Here is a 17,304-nt window from a genome sequence, read left to right as displayed (position 1 = left end):
TGGTGAGCTTGACGATGGGAAGGGAAAACCGTGTGGGGAGGTGAGCTACCAAAAAGGGAGGAGATGATGTAGGAAAAGGAGGAGGTGGCGCTGCTACAAGGATCCACCAAAAAGGAAGGACGCGTGAAATCACTAAGGGATCGGTGGAGGGCTTAGGCGATGGGGAAGGAGATGGCGTGTTGGGCCAGACTACTCAATGAGGGAGGAGCTAGCTGGTGAGGTGGCAGGAGGTGATGGTGCTGGATGAGGACACGTGGGTTTATCAAGGGCTAGGATGCAAGGGAGATCACGGTTGACTAAAGGTGAGTCAACAAAAACGGAATGGAGATTGCGAGGAAAGGGGATCTAGCTAATTTAGTGGAATACGATGGGCTAGAGGGATTCTCGGCTAGGACGAGAGCAATCAAGGGGGGCAGGTGGCTAACTCAACATGGAAGGCTGTGGGGATGCTTGACACATTGCACATCTAATGGAGGGAATTAAACAAGAGAGACGAGGAGATTGACTTACCAAGGAAGAACCGGCTGCCAAGGAGAATGCGTGAAAGCACCGGCGGCTAGGGTGTTTTGCCCTAGTGCGCTCCTCCAAACAAAGACCAGAATACCCTCAGCTTGTAAATGGACTTTTCCATGATCAGGGGCAGTCTGGACTACGCCGGAATTTGCCACAAGTTGGCCGGAATCACTTGTATGTTCCCCGGATGTGATGAATTCAGGCCGAGCCTAAAACGTGTGAATAATCAACCGGATGAAGCTTAATTTACGCCATTTGATTACTCTTGTTTGGGCGACTTCTTCTATGTACTTTTCTTGATGATTCGACGCTCTTTTGATGCACTTATGCAAGCCTTTTGCTTGCTGGATTTGTGCATCCGTCTTGCTCAAAAGCGGAGGCAACCAAAGAGCCCTTTTTGAGGACGTTCGTTGGAAACCTACGTGCGTAGCGTGAGGGAAAGAACTCAAGAATGCCAAGGAGTTCTTGAGACGCGTAATCAGGAATTTGATGCTGTTTTCAGCCGTGGGATGAGAGCTCAAACTCTCGGGTGTGCACCGAGGGAATGAAATCCACCTTCTAGCCGAACACAATATCAAATCCGAGCAACGTGTTGCTCACCAACTCTTCTTGTTTTCTCTACGTACTAACCTTTTTCTCTCGCTATTTTGACGTCGTATGCTGCTACAACCAGGTCGCCCAAGCTGCTGCAGCCTTCCCGGGAAGAAGACAGCCTCACAACCTTCTTTGTGCTTGAGAAGGAAGGCACCGATCGACTTCGAAATGCTCGTGGGGTATTCTCGTGGTCCGTTTGGAGACGCCGCGTGCCTGAGCTTGCTGCTATCCTTAGGCCGTGATCCTTAGGTCGAGGGATTGGGGAAAGACAAGAAAACAAGGACGAGTGGAAGAGGGAGACCTTCGGTTGACAAGAGGGTTGAAGACGATGCAGATCTTGACCTTGGGATTTGAAAGGTAGATGACGCCAAGAGAGATGACGTTAGGCTAGGGAGATACCTTGAGGACGAGTGGAGGAGAAGACGTTGCTCCATGGATGAGAAGGGACGCCAAGGAGAGAAGGGAGACCACCGCGGGAGAGGGGTGAGCCAAGGGGAATACGAGAGAGAGAAAAGGGCCTTCCGCCCAACACAATCCAATTTAATTCATTTTTCCAAAAAGCATAACAATTACATGAATTCAATCACTTAAATAACTTCCTAAGCAACTCGGTTCACATTCCGAACCGGTTCACTAAAGAATCAAAACAAAAAACGGAACACAAATGGATCCAAAAACGGAACTCAATAAATCAATCCTAATGGATGCTATCCGTCCAAATACTAAGGTCCGTGGATCATTTGGATCCACTTGCTTGGGCGCATGGTTGAGCTTGGACCGGCTCAACCCCCTTTTGCCTAGGTTCGACCTAGACTACCACGTGTGAACTCGGATTAGGACTCGACCATAGGTTAGACCAATCAAGTTCGGGAGAGTCCTAAAAACAGATCAAGGCCACCTTGAGGTTTAAATCTGTTTTGCTCACGCTTGGCCGTTGTTGCTCCGCCCGCTCCGCCCACTGCAAGAACTCCAAGCTGTTCATCATCCTCTTTGGCTGGCCTCACTGCCTTGCTGGACTCACGTCCAGCCCTTACGAGCCTAGTCGGACCTTGCTTGGTCCTTGGTTCGGCCCTTACAAGCCGGCTGGATTTTTGGCTCGTATCAGATCCACCCTCCTTAAAATGAGCTTGTCCCCAAGCTCTTGCTTTACCTTTTTTCGGATGGGTCTGAGTTCCACGTGCTACCCACATAAGTTTTTCCTTCGGTCCATAGTCTCGGGGTAGTACGGCAAGGGAGTTCCTCTGGTTGAAGAAGCTTCCTCTCGGCCCTTTCTTGAAATTGAAGTCATTTGGAGTCTTGGACTCTCTCTCCTCCTCGCGAGGTCAGCACTCTCCCTTGTGGAATTCCATCTTTCTATAGTCTCCCGTCTTCTTCACCGTGAGCGTGAATTTGGCGTCTTCTCCCTCTCGCGCCCCCTTGGCCTGTGGCAATCTCACATGGTCCTAAATGAGCTCAAAGCCAGTGCAAATGAGGGAGTAGGCAAAGAAATTACCTTGCTAAGGAAGTTAATCACCTAGATAAAAATTAAAAGGATGACCATGCTCCTTGTGATCTTCATAAGAGTACTCGAGCAGAAAAAAGAAATTAATCAAAGCCCCATTGTGTTGAGGCTCGGCTCCTTAATCATACGTGACTGCCTCATGTGGTACAACATATAGATTACCATTCTTAGCATGGATTATAATGCAACGATCTAACTGGAATCAAATGCCATGTTAAACCGTAATATAGAGGACATGCATAGATGATTTAGAACAAATAATAGTCTATCTAAATGGCTAAAGATACTAAATTACACATTATCAGTTAATAACTAAACAGTAGGACATGGCTAAGAGTTAACCTCATCGAACGCCTAGATCTAAGACTAAATGGATTCTAACCCGAACTTAGCTTCACAATGTTGCTAATCTAGCTGAGGGGTCGTGAACATCCAAATTTTTCACAAATCCAAATGACCATTTGACCCTTCATCGTGAGATTTCCAAATTGATTTTCAAAGACCAAATTGTAAGAACAAATTGGCATTTCTGAGCCAAACAAGCACTTTTAACCCTCGCATTGAACACCTAGACCCAAACCACCTAGGTCGTTCAAGCTGAAATCTTGGCATCTTGACTTGAAAAGTAGGTTTTTTCACAAAATTCTGATAATTACCTAACATTTGAACAATTAGGTATTTCTCAATTTTACATGACCCTAGGGCCACCATAGTCACCTCACTAGGGTTATCTTAGTCGAAAGCCAACTCCCATGCAATTAAAAATAGTTCTTGAAACTTAAAACTGGAATCTTTAGCTCAAGAAAGTCAAAACAAGTTTACCTTAATAAAGAGAAAGTTTTATTTTACTTATTTTGAGTCCCTAGCCTAAGTTTCAGTTATATCTAACTTGTATATTGCTATTGGGTCTTTCTCTCTCTTGTTTTCATAGTTTGAGCTGAATTTGAGCTCAACCCATAAGAGTGAGCTAAAACTGAGCTACACCATGTTTATCATGTATAAATTAAGGTTTTTTTTTGTTCGATTTGAATTTATTCATTTTGATTGAATTCAATTCAGTTCTAATTGTTTCCTCTCTCATGTTTTCAAGGGTTTGAGTTGAATTTGGCTTTAACCTGATAAAGTGAGCTAAAACCAAGCTATGACCATGTTTATAATGTATCCATCAAGCTTTCTTAGGTTGATTTGAGCTCATTCATCTTGTCTTCAGTTCAATTTAGTTATGAGTGTCTTCTCTCTCATGTTTTCAAGGGTTTGAGTTGAATTTCAATTCCATCCATAAGAGTAAGCTAAAGTTGAGTTGTTATTATGTTATCATGAATACATCAATACTCTCTTAGTATGGTTTGAGTTCATTCCTTTCAGTTTGAGTTCAATTTAGTTTTGAAGGCCATTGAGCTCATTATGGCTTAGTTATGATTTTTAGAGCAATCAATGATGATTTTTTTAGCAAGATTTTAACCAAAGCCTATTTAGAAGCCTAACCACAACTTGGTTCATTGAGGTAAAAAAATCCAAAACTTTGGAAATATACATAGGGGCAAAATGGTTATTTTTTGAGCCATAATGACAGGTTTGCATCGAAGGAAGAGAGAGAGAGAGAGAGAGAGAGAGAGAGAGAGTATTGCATTACAACTATACTAATTAATGGTGTTGCACTACAACTACACTGATTAATGGTCTTCCAGGCAAAATTATCTAAATGGTTTTCAACTATAAATTATGTGGATGATTATAATCAAGAGTTTGTGGAGGCATCGGTTTAGATAAAAGAAGAATCAGAAACTAGAGTTTCCCTTTCATGCACATGTTATGAGAAGTAGAATCAGAAACTAGTGTTTTCCTTTCATGCAGTTGTTAGGGCCTACATGCCCACGCTATGAGTAGCTAGCTGAATTTATGATTGACCTGTCAACCGACAATTTTTATTATTTGGAATATAAAATTGCAATGTTTTATCATTTTATTTTTCAACATTAGCTGTTCTTTTTAAACTTGTGATTTTTTTCATCGTTGCTTGTAATCCATGTATTCGTTACAGGTGCATTTTTCCTTTATCGTCCAGCTTGGGCGGGGTGGAGGGTCCAGTCTAATTCTTTTGGCGAACCTCTGATGTCAAGAACAAGACCAAACTTAAATCTGTGCTATAGATTCGTGCGTTTAAGACACACGGGTCATTTGTCGAAGCGGACGAGTCAAGAAAGAGTGTCAGGTGGAACGAGAATGATCCGTCAGCAGTGCTCCTTGCAACTTGCAAGGCTAGAACACCTTTGTGGAGTTTCAACCATCGGACAAACTCTGCCCCCTCATACTCCATATTCAACACATATCAAGCTTTGGTCATCTCCGGGAACAACTAGTACAAATACTATCGCTTTTGCAGTCAAGCATCTGTATCCTTCCCCACTTTGTAGAACACGCAATTTTACTGCAAGTTCCAGGTTTCTCTATAAGAAGCATTAATATTTATCATAAAAGAAAAAGGGTCGAAACAGACGCACCAGAAGGGCCTTTTCGAACCACTATCGTTCATTTGCTTATGTTTAAACCATTAGGACTTAATTAAAATGCATTACCATTTCTAAGTACACAACCTACAGCTACTCAAATGATCATACACCACACCACTAGAGTTGCAGGTAAACCTACAATCCATCTTAGTCATGTAAATGAGATCTATCAAGTGAGAGGAACCATAAAGTCAATTTGCCACAATCAATTTACCGAACGAGCCACAAGATGCGTTCTAGTTGGCACAATTAACCTCAAGTTCACCCACAAAAATCACTTTGAAGTGGTATGAACCAATGTTGTATCATAAGCCGTATAAGCCGTATCTTTGGCTTTTTTAAGATATGTCATATCGTAATTGTATCATTTTTTTAAATAAATCAGAAAAAATAAGAAAAACATTCAAAAAATTCATAAAAAATCAATAAAATAATACATTCACAAAAAACATGTTTTATAGAATAATAGACTTATTATTGCTATAAAGTTATGGTTCATCATTCGTATACATCAAAATTCATAACAATATCAATCTAAAAAGCCCAAGTCAACAATTACATAATGTATATCTTAATTTCATAACCATAGATTTATAATTTCATTACATTCATTGTCATCCTCATCTCCATCTTCTTCTTCATCTTCATGATTTAAAAAAACTTCATTCTTTTCAATGGGAATCAACCACCCATGCACAAATCCATGGTTTAATAAATGATTTCACGGTGAAAATTGATGATTTCACAATGAAAATCAATGATTTTCCTCCAAGGCGGTACAATTTATAGGTTAGAAATGATGAATGGATGAGTTTTTATAAAAGCAACTCGAAAAAAAAGAGTTCGAGCCTCCTTTTTTGAAATCAGCCTATATCACCCCGTATCGTACGATACGGGGGCCTGTATCATGCGTATCGTACGATACAAGCATGATACACTCCCATTTACGATACAGGGAGTGTATCGTATCGTATTTTATAAACGATACCATACATATCGTACGATATGTACAACACTGGTATGAACTATGAACAACACTTGCAGTCCAAGTCAAATGCATTCTAGGGACAGAACACTGACGGTCTCTAGGTAGGATTATGCCATTAGGTAGAAATTAGACAACTCCACTCAACTGAAAATGTTTACATAACACATGTTACAGTGTACCAAAAGGACTTGCCAGATTTAATTTAACAAGGATTACATCATTCACAAACCACTTATTAACATAAAATTACAAACTTTGCCATCGATGTAAGATGAATATAAAAACATACAAACTCATTTACAAAGACAATACACTTCCTATTGACCACCAAAAAAGCAATTGAAGATGTTTGTTTTTGATAATCCATTATTCTTATCTACAATGTCTTGGTTGTTCAAATTGAACCATCGATAACCCAGTGTGACTCAAAATATGAACACTGTAACCAATATTTACCGCAAGTGCTGCATTGACCAAAAAGCCATGTCTAGTGTTGACAAACCAGGCAGTAACTGCTGCATCATCATTTTTTCCCTGTTGTGACTCCAACTACAACATTGCTTACCTGGATCGAAGACCAATCAATACATGAGTGTATCAAAAGAAAGCAAGTGAAACAGGATGTTTCTTCTATAAAATGATGTTTACCAGTTTCCCGCTTTCATCCATGGACATTGGGTTCTCAACGACAACTGTTTGATTGTGTGTTTGAGATGTTGACTGAAAGATAAAAATAAACAAGTGTGTCAAACTCAACTAAAATAGTCAATTTGTTAAGTGCTGACCACCAAAGATTAAAAGAGACTACCGTCATTGTAGGACGAGTAGGTGTCGGCATTGGCCCATATGTCCCATGAGTAGGAATAGGAACTGGGATAGCATTCATCTGGGTACAGAGAGTTCAGAAGAGTGATAACCACCAGAAGATAATCAGACAGTATACAAAAAATAATATTAAGTAAAAGAGGGAAAAAATAGAAACAAAATAGAGAAGGTTGGAAAATGTGTTACCCCAATATTTGTAATAAAATGGCAGACTGCACATTTGACCGATGGTGCTCCATAAGGATACATAAGTGTTGTGCGGCACCGACCACATTCAACATGGGCAACTTGATTTGCTATAAGAAAATGAAATTAGTACAAGGAAAACTTAAGCTAGCCCTCATCTCTTATCGGTAAATGACATGCTATACCCAAATCGTGTAAGAAAAGCTTGACAAACTTATAGACATAAAACATGTCACAACCACACATACATTGAGGGTCACGGGCAGATTCAGACTTTCATCCTCTCCCCATCTAGATACTTGGTGGGATCCAGAAGATCATTCAAGGAAGAATCAAGGTCAATCCCGGTCAAAGGTTTGCTGTGCGGATACAAAAAACGGTTTGACTAAAAGAAGGATATGGAAGACTAGAAGGTGGAGGCAGTGCACAAGTTGCTTGTCCTTGAAGGAGACTAGTATTCAAATTTCAAACATACAAACTAGACTCTCTTGGCAGGTTGCCCAGGCAGCAATAATACAAACATGGATGTTGGTATGACAAGTAGATCTAGCATGGGTCAATTGGCCACTACTCTCTCTCTCTCCCTCTCTCTCTCTCTCTCCATATATATATATATATATATATATATATATATATCCTAGATTATCAAATAATTTATCTTTCTGCAAATTGCAATAAAAGAGAAACTTGCATCATGAAAACATGAAAAGTTAAAAAGAACCTTTTGTAACCATAAAATTGAGTTCTCATTGCAAAACGAAATAAAAGAAACATTAAAAAGATAGACAAATGATAATGCTGCCTCTCTAACTTCTCATTTTTCCACCTCCATAGCAACCGCTGCCAAAATTTTCTTTTTTCCCCCTCGACGCAACTGCTGCCCCTCCTGCTGCTGCACTGAGGTGAGGAACCCTCTTCATCCTCCCTCCCATTGTAGATGCTGATGGAGGCCCACAACTGCAGTTGCCATCCTGTTGGAAGTTGCTGCTACATAGAAAGCTAGAGAGTGGGGCTTGTGTTTGCCCTAACCCCCTTTCCATTCTTTTATATTTTTATCATAAAAAAGTGGGCAGCCATGGTCTTCTGACTGGTTGGACTGCAGCTCAATGCACCTGACACTGCTGACCATGGATTTGTTGCACTCGCACCATACCTTCACTCTTCTACTTCTCTTTTTTAATTTCAGAAAAGTCATTTTAAGTTTGTTATGAAAGTATGGGTGTACATAGACACACAGACGCACACATTGTTGCAGCACTTGCACCCAAGTTTGTTTAGAAATTGTCACTCCTGCTACTAAAGCCGACCAGGCACCATAAAAAATAAAACATACAGCAAAATGACTTGTAGCATATTTAAGCCACAGTGTGCAGCAAATCATTTATTTACAACAAATCATTTATTTACAAAAACATACTGTCCAGATTATCTCCATCTACTTAGATTCAACAATCAAGGGGGTTTTAGTATTCCTTGTTTATGTACAGACGTGTTAATATAGTTATGTAGATGAAAGTTTGTCAGTGGGCCTGAGACACATGCAAAGTGCATGGAAGGAAGCAACAAAGAAGGAGGTTAACGATAACAAAAAATCGGCAATAACCTAGAATAAACAGATATTTCCAGCAGGATGCACATCAAAGTGTTAATAAGATTCAGAGAAAGATGTACAAATAGTATGTGATGCTTTTACTAGGGGTTAACATACCTTCCCTGGCAAGGTTTACTGTGTTACAGCAAGAGCATCTCACACTGGCTGCCCCACGAGGGTACATCAGTAAGGTACGGCATCCTGCACATACAAGCTGCGACATATCCATACCTATGCATGAATATTATAAATATCATCAATATAGAAGGACAAAGCAGAAGAGAATGAAAATTAAGTTAGTCACAGTATAAAGCAATTGCACATGACATGAAGAACAATAAAAGTAGCATGGATAACTACAGCATCTAAATTTTCCATTATAGTTGCATGTTTGATAGTTTTTGAATTAGTGGGAAGCAAATAAAATAATTGAATTAAGACCATTTCTTAAATCGAAAAACAAATTCTCCAGTTCCCACTGAAAAACCTGTTCGGCTTTCACTGCCAGATGTTTATGAGCAAATATTTGACGGGAATTTTGGACATTTTACGCATTCACTAAATTTTAAATATCTAACAGAGTGACTTGTGCTCCTCCACTTCAAATAACCTAAATTTTCCTTTCATTGTACGTTTTGACCTTTGGAGTCCAATGAATCCAAAAGATTAGCGTTTAATAAAGTTGTGCAAGGGGATAGTATTTAGAATAAAACTACCCATAGTCCCTCAACGATCATGATTCATGAGAGTTTGCTCTTGAAAGTAGGCAGTTGCCACAACATTATTTCTACAAAGACATGCCCAGAACTGCAGATCGAGCCATGATCATGGGCAGCAAGCACCAAATATAACAAACGAAAAGAGAACAAAAACCTCAAAAAGAGCAGCAAGCTGTCAGTCTCTAGAGGCCTATCACATGACCGAGTATGCCACTTGATATATATATATATGATATTTGAATGGTGACTAGCTTTTTAGAGTCACCTCGCCATCTAATTTGCACTGTCCAATTCCAACATGATGGACGCTTAAGAGAAAAGTAAAGAGAAGAACGTGATAGGCGTTTTCGTCATCTTCACTCAACCACCCATCTGCTTTAGATGGACGGCCTTGGTTAGATGGCTGCGTGGCTCTAGATAACCAGAGTCATTGTTCACTCACTCTATATATATATATATATAGAAAGAGAGAGAGAGAGAGAGTGAGATCCAAGTGTCATGATTTTACATAATTTCCACGTCAGTAAAATATGGCCATCTGTCCTGATCCAGAAGGTATAATGATAGCTAAAACAAAATCTGTTGCCAACTTCTAGAAATGTTTTTATAAACTTGCTAGCCCACTATGATATTTAATAATAGAAAAGGAAAAGGAGTGAAACAAACCAGGAGGTGGTACTGATGTTATTGTATTGCACATTGCACAACGAACATTTGTGGCTCCTCTGGGGTAAAGAAGAAGAGTCCGACATCCAGAACAAACAAGCTGGCTCTGCATAACTGCAACACATCAGAAGAAAACAATGAAACTGAACTCAGGGTAGTTGCACAACAACAATGGCAGGACAACAGAATTTTGAAGAGAATAGTGGGAAGTACAACATCAGAACAAGAAAAGCTAGTCAGCTGTTTTGCATACTAATAAAAAGAACATCAGAGTCATTCTAGTGCATAAAAATGATAATTGAACAAGCGGAAAGAGTAGATCATAAATTAGACAAACATATTTTCAATAAAAATAATTGGCTACAATTGTGCAACCACGATGAAGCATGGAGACAAATTTGCCTTCTCATCATTATCACTGTTTCATGTAAACCCATGAGATAGACGGAATTGCAACACTTTTCAGCTTTTCGCTACACAAATTGTTACTACCAGGATAAAGTTAGATTGAGCAACATTATGCAATTGAAAATTTAATCCTTATATTCTCCCAGGACAAGATCTGTCTGCAGATTTCTTTGGAGAGGGGAATTTCTATGATATATTAAGATTTTGGTACAAAAAAATACAGAAAACAATTAAAAATACAAGAACATATAAACCATATGAAAGGAAAAAATAGGAAAGAGCTACTATTGGGTAAAAATCCAGCTCATATTTTGATGTTTTGAAGATAGGACATATTTTGACAACTTCATGGTATTATCAGACTTCTATGAGGCCAGCACACCATGCTATTTGTTATGTAGCACACAAGTTATCATGTCTATCAATAACATATCTTGATTCCCGTAAAACAAATTCACGCTATCGATCTGCTAACTGTACAGTGAGCATTTTGGAATCTTCTATTAGACAATCTACCTAACATCCATCATCACATACCTTAACTCAGGAAATCTATCAAACTGAAATTTGACCATAAAGGATATGACCCTATCAGTAATCAGAAGAAGATGACCAGGAATTCTAAGAAAAGGAGATCCAGGTGTGTCTCTCTCTTGTTCTTCCAAAATGCTTATTAGTAATGCTCAATCCTGTACTGGATCTTCCATATTCCAGCCTCCAAATCAAAGTTATCATGAAGAACTTTCTTGAAAAGGCTGCTCTAGGTCTAGGAGAAAGAGCGAAAGAACAAGTACAAATGCACAGGGAAATTTTAAAGGGTAGACCAAAATCAGAATATGTGAAGAAAGCTATGTGACACGGGTACGTGTAATTTTCCCAGCTACCTGTGTTGGTACGTGGGTAGAGCGACACGGGTACGTGGGTAGAGCGACACGGGTACGTGGGCACAGCTGCATTTTAAAACATTTAAATATTTTCAAACTTAACTTTTTCTCTAATTTTGATTTTTCCCTTCTTTTATATTTCCCTTCCAGGCTTCCACTAAGATTCTATATTTTCCACCCATTTTTCTTATGATAAACAATGTTTTGTTTGTGTTTTTTTCTGAGATTTTCTTATGAGAATATAAAATTTGCCGTGTCCGAACCTGTACCACTGTACCCGAACCCGTACCATGCCCGCACCCATGTGACATAGGATGAAAGTAAAGCATTTATAATTCTAGAAACCAAGAACATGCATGCTGAAGCCACCAATTCTGCCCCTGCAGCAGAAGAGAACTGAAGGAGCTCATGCACGTCATCCCACTTAGTTGGGTTGGGGGGGGGGGACCTCAAAAAAAGACATGCCTTATTAACTGATGCGTTTCTTACCCTAATTACAGTATATAAAGGGGTAAATTCTGGGTCCAGTCTGAACTAGTTGTCTTGATAATTTGTCCCCAGCCTTCCTAAGACTCATTCCTTTGAGATATGAGTTTCCCTACCTACCGTGCACTTAGGGCATCATTTGCCCTGATTACAATGGTTATATCGTATCACCCCCTCACCCTCAAAATTCACCTTGTCCTCAAGGTGAAAACCATGGAGACTTCTTTCATGAAGTATTGACTCTCTGTTTAGAGGCATTACAACTCAGTAGGGTCTTAGTTTTATTGGAGTTAGGACCAAAAAAAAAAAAAAGAGGTTGAGATACATATAGACTAAAAAATAGGACTGTTTGGCTAGAAGCATAGAACTGTCCCAGGTGGGTATCGTTTCCGACCTTCCAAGAATAGTTTTCGCAGGACCACTTCGGAATCTCTTATAATTAGAGGTAGTACAACTCACTAGGATCTGATTTTTATTTGTACTTGGGTACTGTTTCAGACCTGTCCAAGAATAGTTTTTGCAGGACCACTTGGCCCAACCCCTTACAGTAACTAGATCAAGTTGACGTTGACCCTAGTAGGCCATCTCAATCCTGTGTTGTACGGGAGGAGGACTACCGGAAAGGAAGACTGAGAGGGCATCTCTTAATAATTACATTTACAAAGTCCCTACTTCCCAAGCATAGTTTTGGTACAGGATGATTTTTCTGTCTCCTGTAATTCTTATTCTCAAAGTCCCTGCCAATTTTGAAGGCATTTAAAGCAGAATTTCTGGTTCTGCTATGCAGGATCGAAAACCGCAAACAATAGTCCAGGTACAAAGTGGTAACTGTAATTTTGAGTTCTTTGATTCTGTTCCTTCGTTTTCTGTTTTTCTACTAACAGGTTTGTGTTATTAGATGTTTTGCTTCTGTTTAAGAATTGATTCCAGTTAGGTTCATAAGCATTTACTTCTGCTTTTGTAAGAACTGGAGTAGAAGGATTTTAAGGATTTGTATTTCATAGATATCGGTTTAGTTTCTCTTATAGTTTAGGTGCTATTTCACAAGTTTTACTCTAGTTTTCTGTTATCTCCCACTAAATTAAGTAATTTAGGCTGCTAATTAGAGTTTTATGAGTCTTAGACTCTTAGATAACTTGTTTTCAAATATCATAACCAGCTTTTCAGCAAAATTACTTGACTTAGTTTGAGTTCTTTGTTTAAGTTAATTGTTCTACATGGTTGTCTTTAGTGTTTAGTATAGTATACCAAGTTTAGGCCACTCATGATGTTCTTCTTGATAGCGAAGCCAGAACTGAGTTAGTTTTATAATTCATTTGGGGTTTGGTCATTAAGATAGTAGGCTAGTAATTTCTTCTTTATTTTGATTTCAAGTGGCCAGAGATTTTGCATAAGATGGAGGGAGGGCTGTGGTGGTCGCACTAGGTTTGCTACCTTGAGCATTAGATTAGCATGGCTTGCAATTCTCTTTTGTGTTTCTTTCTATCAAAGAAATTGTAAATTATTGAATGGTTGATTTGCTTACTTACATTGATTAGCAAACTAAAATTGTAAAGTATCCTTATTGTCTTCCAACCTGAGCTTGACATGCACTTGCCACTATATGAAAGCCAGTTAAACTATTATCTGGCCTGAGGTTTCAACTATTGATCTTTCAGTGAAAATGTTTAAAATTTACCCATTGCAAAATCGCATCACTCGCTTTGGCCATTGTAGTCATGTATTTGTTGAAAAACTAATCAGAGACGGACCTCCCCCATCTTCTGGGTTGAGCTTTAAGTGTGATGATAAAAAATGTTGTAGTGGTTAAGAGTCATGTCATACCTTCCAATTCAATAAACAAAAGAGCTTCAAGAGCTTCTAGAAATTACCATTTTGATGCAAGAGGCCTTGCTCCCTGAACCCTCTGTTTAAGGATGAGGAAGTCTGATGCCCTTCCTTTCAGGGGTAGAGCCAAAGCAATTCTCAAATTTAGGAGAATCATACACAAAATAACTAGGAAATTTCCAAAGGGCAGACTAAAACTCGAACATGCCAATGAAAAAAGTATCTAAAACCCTAGAAATTGCGAAGAACAAGCATATTCTCCAGGATCCTAAGATGGATGGCTAAAGGACTAATGATGGGTTGGCAAGAATATCTTGGATATTGAACCCAAGCGTGACTAGAGACACTAAAAAATATGCTCAAGTGCCCATTGAAAACATTAGCAACGTCAGATAGCTCATCTTTGATAAAACCTTAAACCTAAAAGAAAAAGAAAGTCTAACAAGAGATTGGCAGGAATAACTTTGTCATTGGACCCAGCATTTATTTAGAAATGCAGAAAAAGCTCAAACCAAACCTTCATCCAGATGGAAATTGAAACAATATTTTTCAAGAAATTTCTTCAATTCACTTCTAGCAATTCTTTGCAAAAGAGAGGGAGGAGAGCCAAAAGGAGGAACTTGCTTAAACAGGCAAACATTTTCTAACAGAGGGGGGCATGAATAAACTCATCTTTGAAAAATGACATCTCATTTTGCAATGCAGCTAGGTTGCTTTCCATTTGACGATCTGGTAAGCAAATATAATGCAGATCTGGTAAGCAAATATAATGCAGATCTCAAGAGGAGAAGCTTCAACTGCGCTGCTTGCAAAGGCAGAGTCAGAGAATTCCCAATTTTAAGAGAAAGACAAATAGATTGGCCAAAAAGTACAAACCACAGCCATAAATATCATTCTCAGGCTTTCAACAACGAGGTTTTTCTCAAGTGCTTTTCAGCAAAGTATTTTTTTAGGGAAAAACTACGCTATTTTTTAAAAATAAAAAAAAAATCTTCAAAATTAGGTAAACATAAAATAAATGAGAAAATGATAACACATAAAAAATAACTGATAAAATTATAAAAATTGAGGTTTTAATGATGATAAAAATGACAATAAATAATTTAATTTAAGTTTAAAGTACTAACTGCTAGAACAAAAAATATGAAACAAATACAAAAGTATAATATGAATCATTTGTATGAATTATAACGAACACATAATTAAACAAAAATATTGCATATATCGAAACCAGAGAAAAAGTCTAATAAAAACAAATCTAGGCAGAAAATTTATCGAAGTATATAAAAAATACTGGAGACTAGTAAAACAAGTAGACCCATATAAGACTCCCGGACAAGACAAAAAGAAGAAGACAAGATAATTGCTTTAAACAAAAAAATTACATCCAGAGAAAGATTAAAAGTACCAACCCTCACAAATGGAATCTCATTATAAAATCACTGGAAGGAGAAACTAGGCCCTAAAGCCTAAGTTCCAAGTGGATCGACTAGGTCCTCCTATATAGTAAAGGACTCTCACAAGAGGTTGCCACGAATACCTTTGATAGTGAACCTAAAAGTAACTTAGACACGCTGCACATTCCTTGCAAACACCCATATAGGTTGCTTGTCTTAGACAACCCTTAAGCGTCATGGAAAAAGGACTCAAACGAGAAGTTGGCAGGAATACCTTGGAACCAAGAGCAACTTAGGGAGGCAGGAAAAGGATCCTCAGAATTGCAAAGTCGAAACTTATTAGGACCCTCTTAGGACCCTCTTATTGCCCATCTCAGACCAAACCCTAAACCCACTAAAATTACAATATTATACAAAGGGATTTTTTGAATCCTCTTTGAGAATTTTTTCGTGAAAGAGAAGAGTGTGGAAAAGGAGAAACTTGCTTAAACAGGCAGATTTCGGCTAATAGTGTGTGTGTGTGTGTGTGTGAGAGAGAGAGAGAGAGAGGACACAAATAGTCTCAACTCCCAAAATAATATGAGATCCCATTCTAAAATTTAGCTACACCGTTTACTAGTCGGCAATCCAGTCCGTAAATGTGACATAGGTCTCAAGGGAGAAACTTTAATGGCTCTCCTTGCAGTGGCAGAGCCAGAGAAATTTCTTAGGGAATTTAACATGCATAAATATGATAGAGCTTCTACTACGTATGATGTCTGTCGTACGAAGCAATCTATTTTGTGGAACCTTTGATATTTTTAATTCCAGACTTTTCGAATGAAGTTCCATGCTAGTACCTAAACCATCTGATTAATGCAAGGTAAAAAGACATGGAGAAACAATTGGCAACAGATGCTCAGAACAACAAAACCCGACAAATTTATAGATGCCAATTTTCCCAACACGAAGAAATTTATCTTATCTCCTAGATTCAGAACTGCAATCACATTAAATCAAACAAAAAACTCATCATCATAATATCGACAAGAATGATAACATGACCCAGCTCATCGGCTCCGACCGCAACAGGCCAGCCTTCTGTACAGAGAGAACCAAAGGGATGAGAGCCCTTAACCGCTTGCCTGCTGGGTGGCTTTGGGGAGAGAGAGAGATACCTTCGTTCACCCGAGGGATGTAGCGGTCGACCAATCGTATTCGAGCGGTGGCCGGCGTCCGGTAGGGACTTGGCTTTGATTTGGGAAAGAGAAAAACAGAGAGACGCGAGAAGGGGGGACTATTTTAAGAAAAACTCGGCACATACAGGGGGTACGGTACGACGTAATGTTTGGTAGACACGCGTCGGCAAGAAGTTTTTTGCTGGATATGGAGTTTTTTTTGTTGATGCCGCGGCTTTTGACTTGCTCCGAACACGCGTAGTTCACACGCACGTGATAGGTGGTACGGTTTTGAATGAGGTACCACAAACCTGACATAGGCCGGGTGCGGACGGTGCGTGTGGGAGCGATACATCTTAAAAAAAAAAAAAGGTGTGATACGGTAAGAGTACTTATAAACAAAAAAAAAAGTATTACAAAAAATTATAATATGCTAAGTAAAATATTAAAATCTAAATCAGTAAATGTTTACAATACACACATTCGGTGCTAACAGTCATTGCTGTAAATGCCATCAAATTATGGACCCTATAAAAAACACCAAAAGCCAATAAAAATTAATTAGAAAAACATGCTAAGCAAGTAAACTAACAGTATGACCATCATTGCAGCAAAACAAAAAACTAATCTACGAGAAAAACATTAGTACTTTAACAGTCAAACTCAAGCATATGTATACCATGAAAACAACGACCAAACAATTTCACATTTCAGAAAATAATCATTAAGTCATGAACATTATAAACAAGAACTGAAAAACGGTAAAACACTTGCATTATGAGCAAATGCCAAACAAAGTTTCAACTTGCAACCATCATTCCGGAAAGATAAAGTCGACAACAACAATAATCGAATTAAAGAGAAATAACAATGAAAGACAAACATGCAAGCAGCAGCAAGAAATCAACTAGATGAATCGCAAACTTGCAGTTGGTTTCTAACACATTTCAGTGGAGACCCAGCAGCCAGCGCTTCTAAAAGCCAAATGGAGATGGATCAGATGGTCTTGCGCCACGCCACCGGCTGCCTTGTGCTAGAGATGCAACGAAGGT

General features: G+C 38.9%; 1 protein-coding gene across 1 annotated transcript; it reads right to left on the bottom strand.

The window, feature by feature from the left end:
• Window positions 1-6,280: 6,280 nt before the first annotated feature.
• LOC116264146 (protein LOL3) lies at window positions 6,281-16,412 on the bottom strand. Its single transcript, XM_031644185.2, has 7 exons — window positions 16,253-16,412; window positions 10,094-10,207; window positions 8,826-8,939; window positions 7,118-7,227; window positions 6,915-6,992; window positions 6,755-6,826; window positions 6,281-6,671 (listed from the first exon to the last, which is right to left on the bottom strand). Exons 2-7 carry the CDS (start codon window positions 10,203-10,205, stop codon window positions 6,630-6,632), a joined length of 528 nt encoding a protein of 175 aa, XP_031500045.1. The 5' UTR covers window positions 10,206-10,207; window positions 16,253-16,412; the 3' UTR covers window positions 6,281-6,629.
• Window positions 16,413-17,304: the final 892 nt, after the last annotated feature.

The sequence above is a fragment of the Nymphaea colorata genome, chromosome 11 (assembly GCF_008831285.2).
Source record: "Nymphaea colorata isolate Beijing-Zhang1983 chromosome 11, ASM883128v2, whole genome shotgun sequence".
Classification (NCBI taxonomy): domain Eukaryota; kingdom Viridiplantae; phylum Streptophyta; class Magnoliopsida; order Nymphaeales; family Nymphaeaceae; genus Nymphaea; species Nymphaea colorata.
This window is presented reverse-complemented; position numbering and strand designations above follow the sequence as displayed.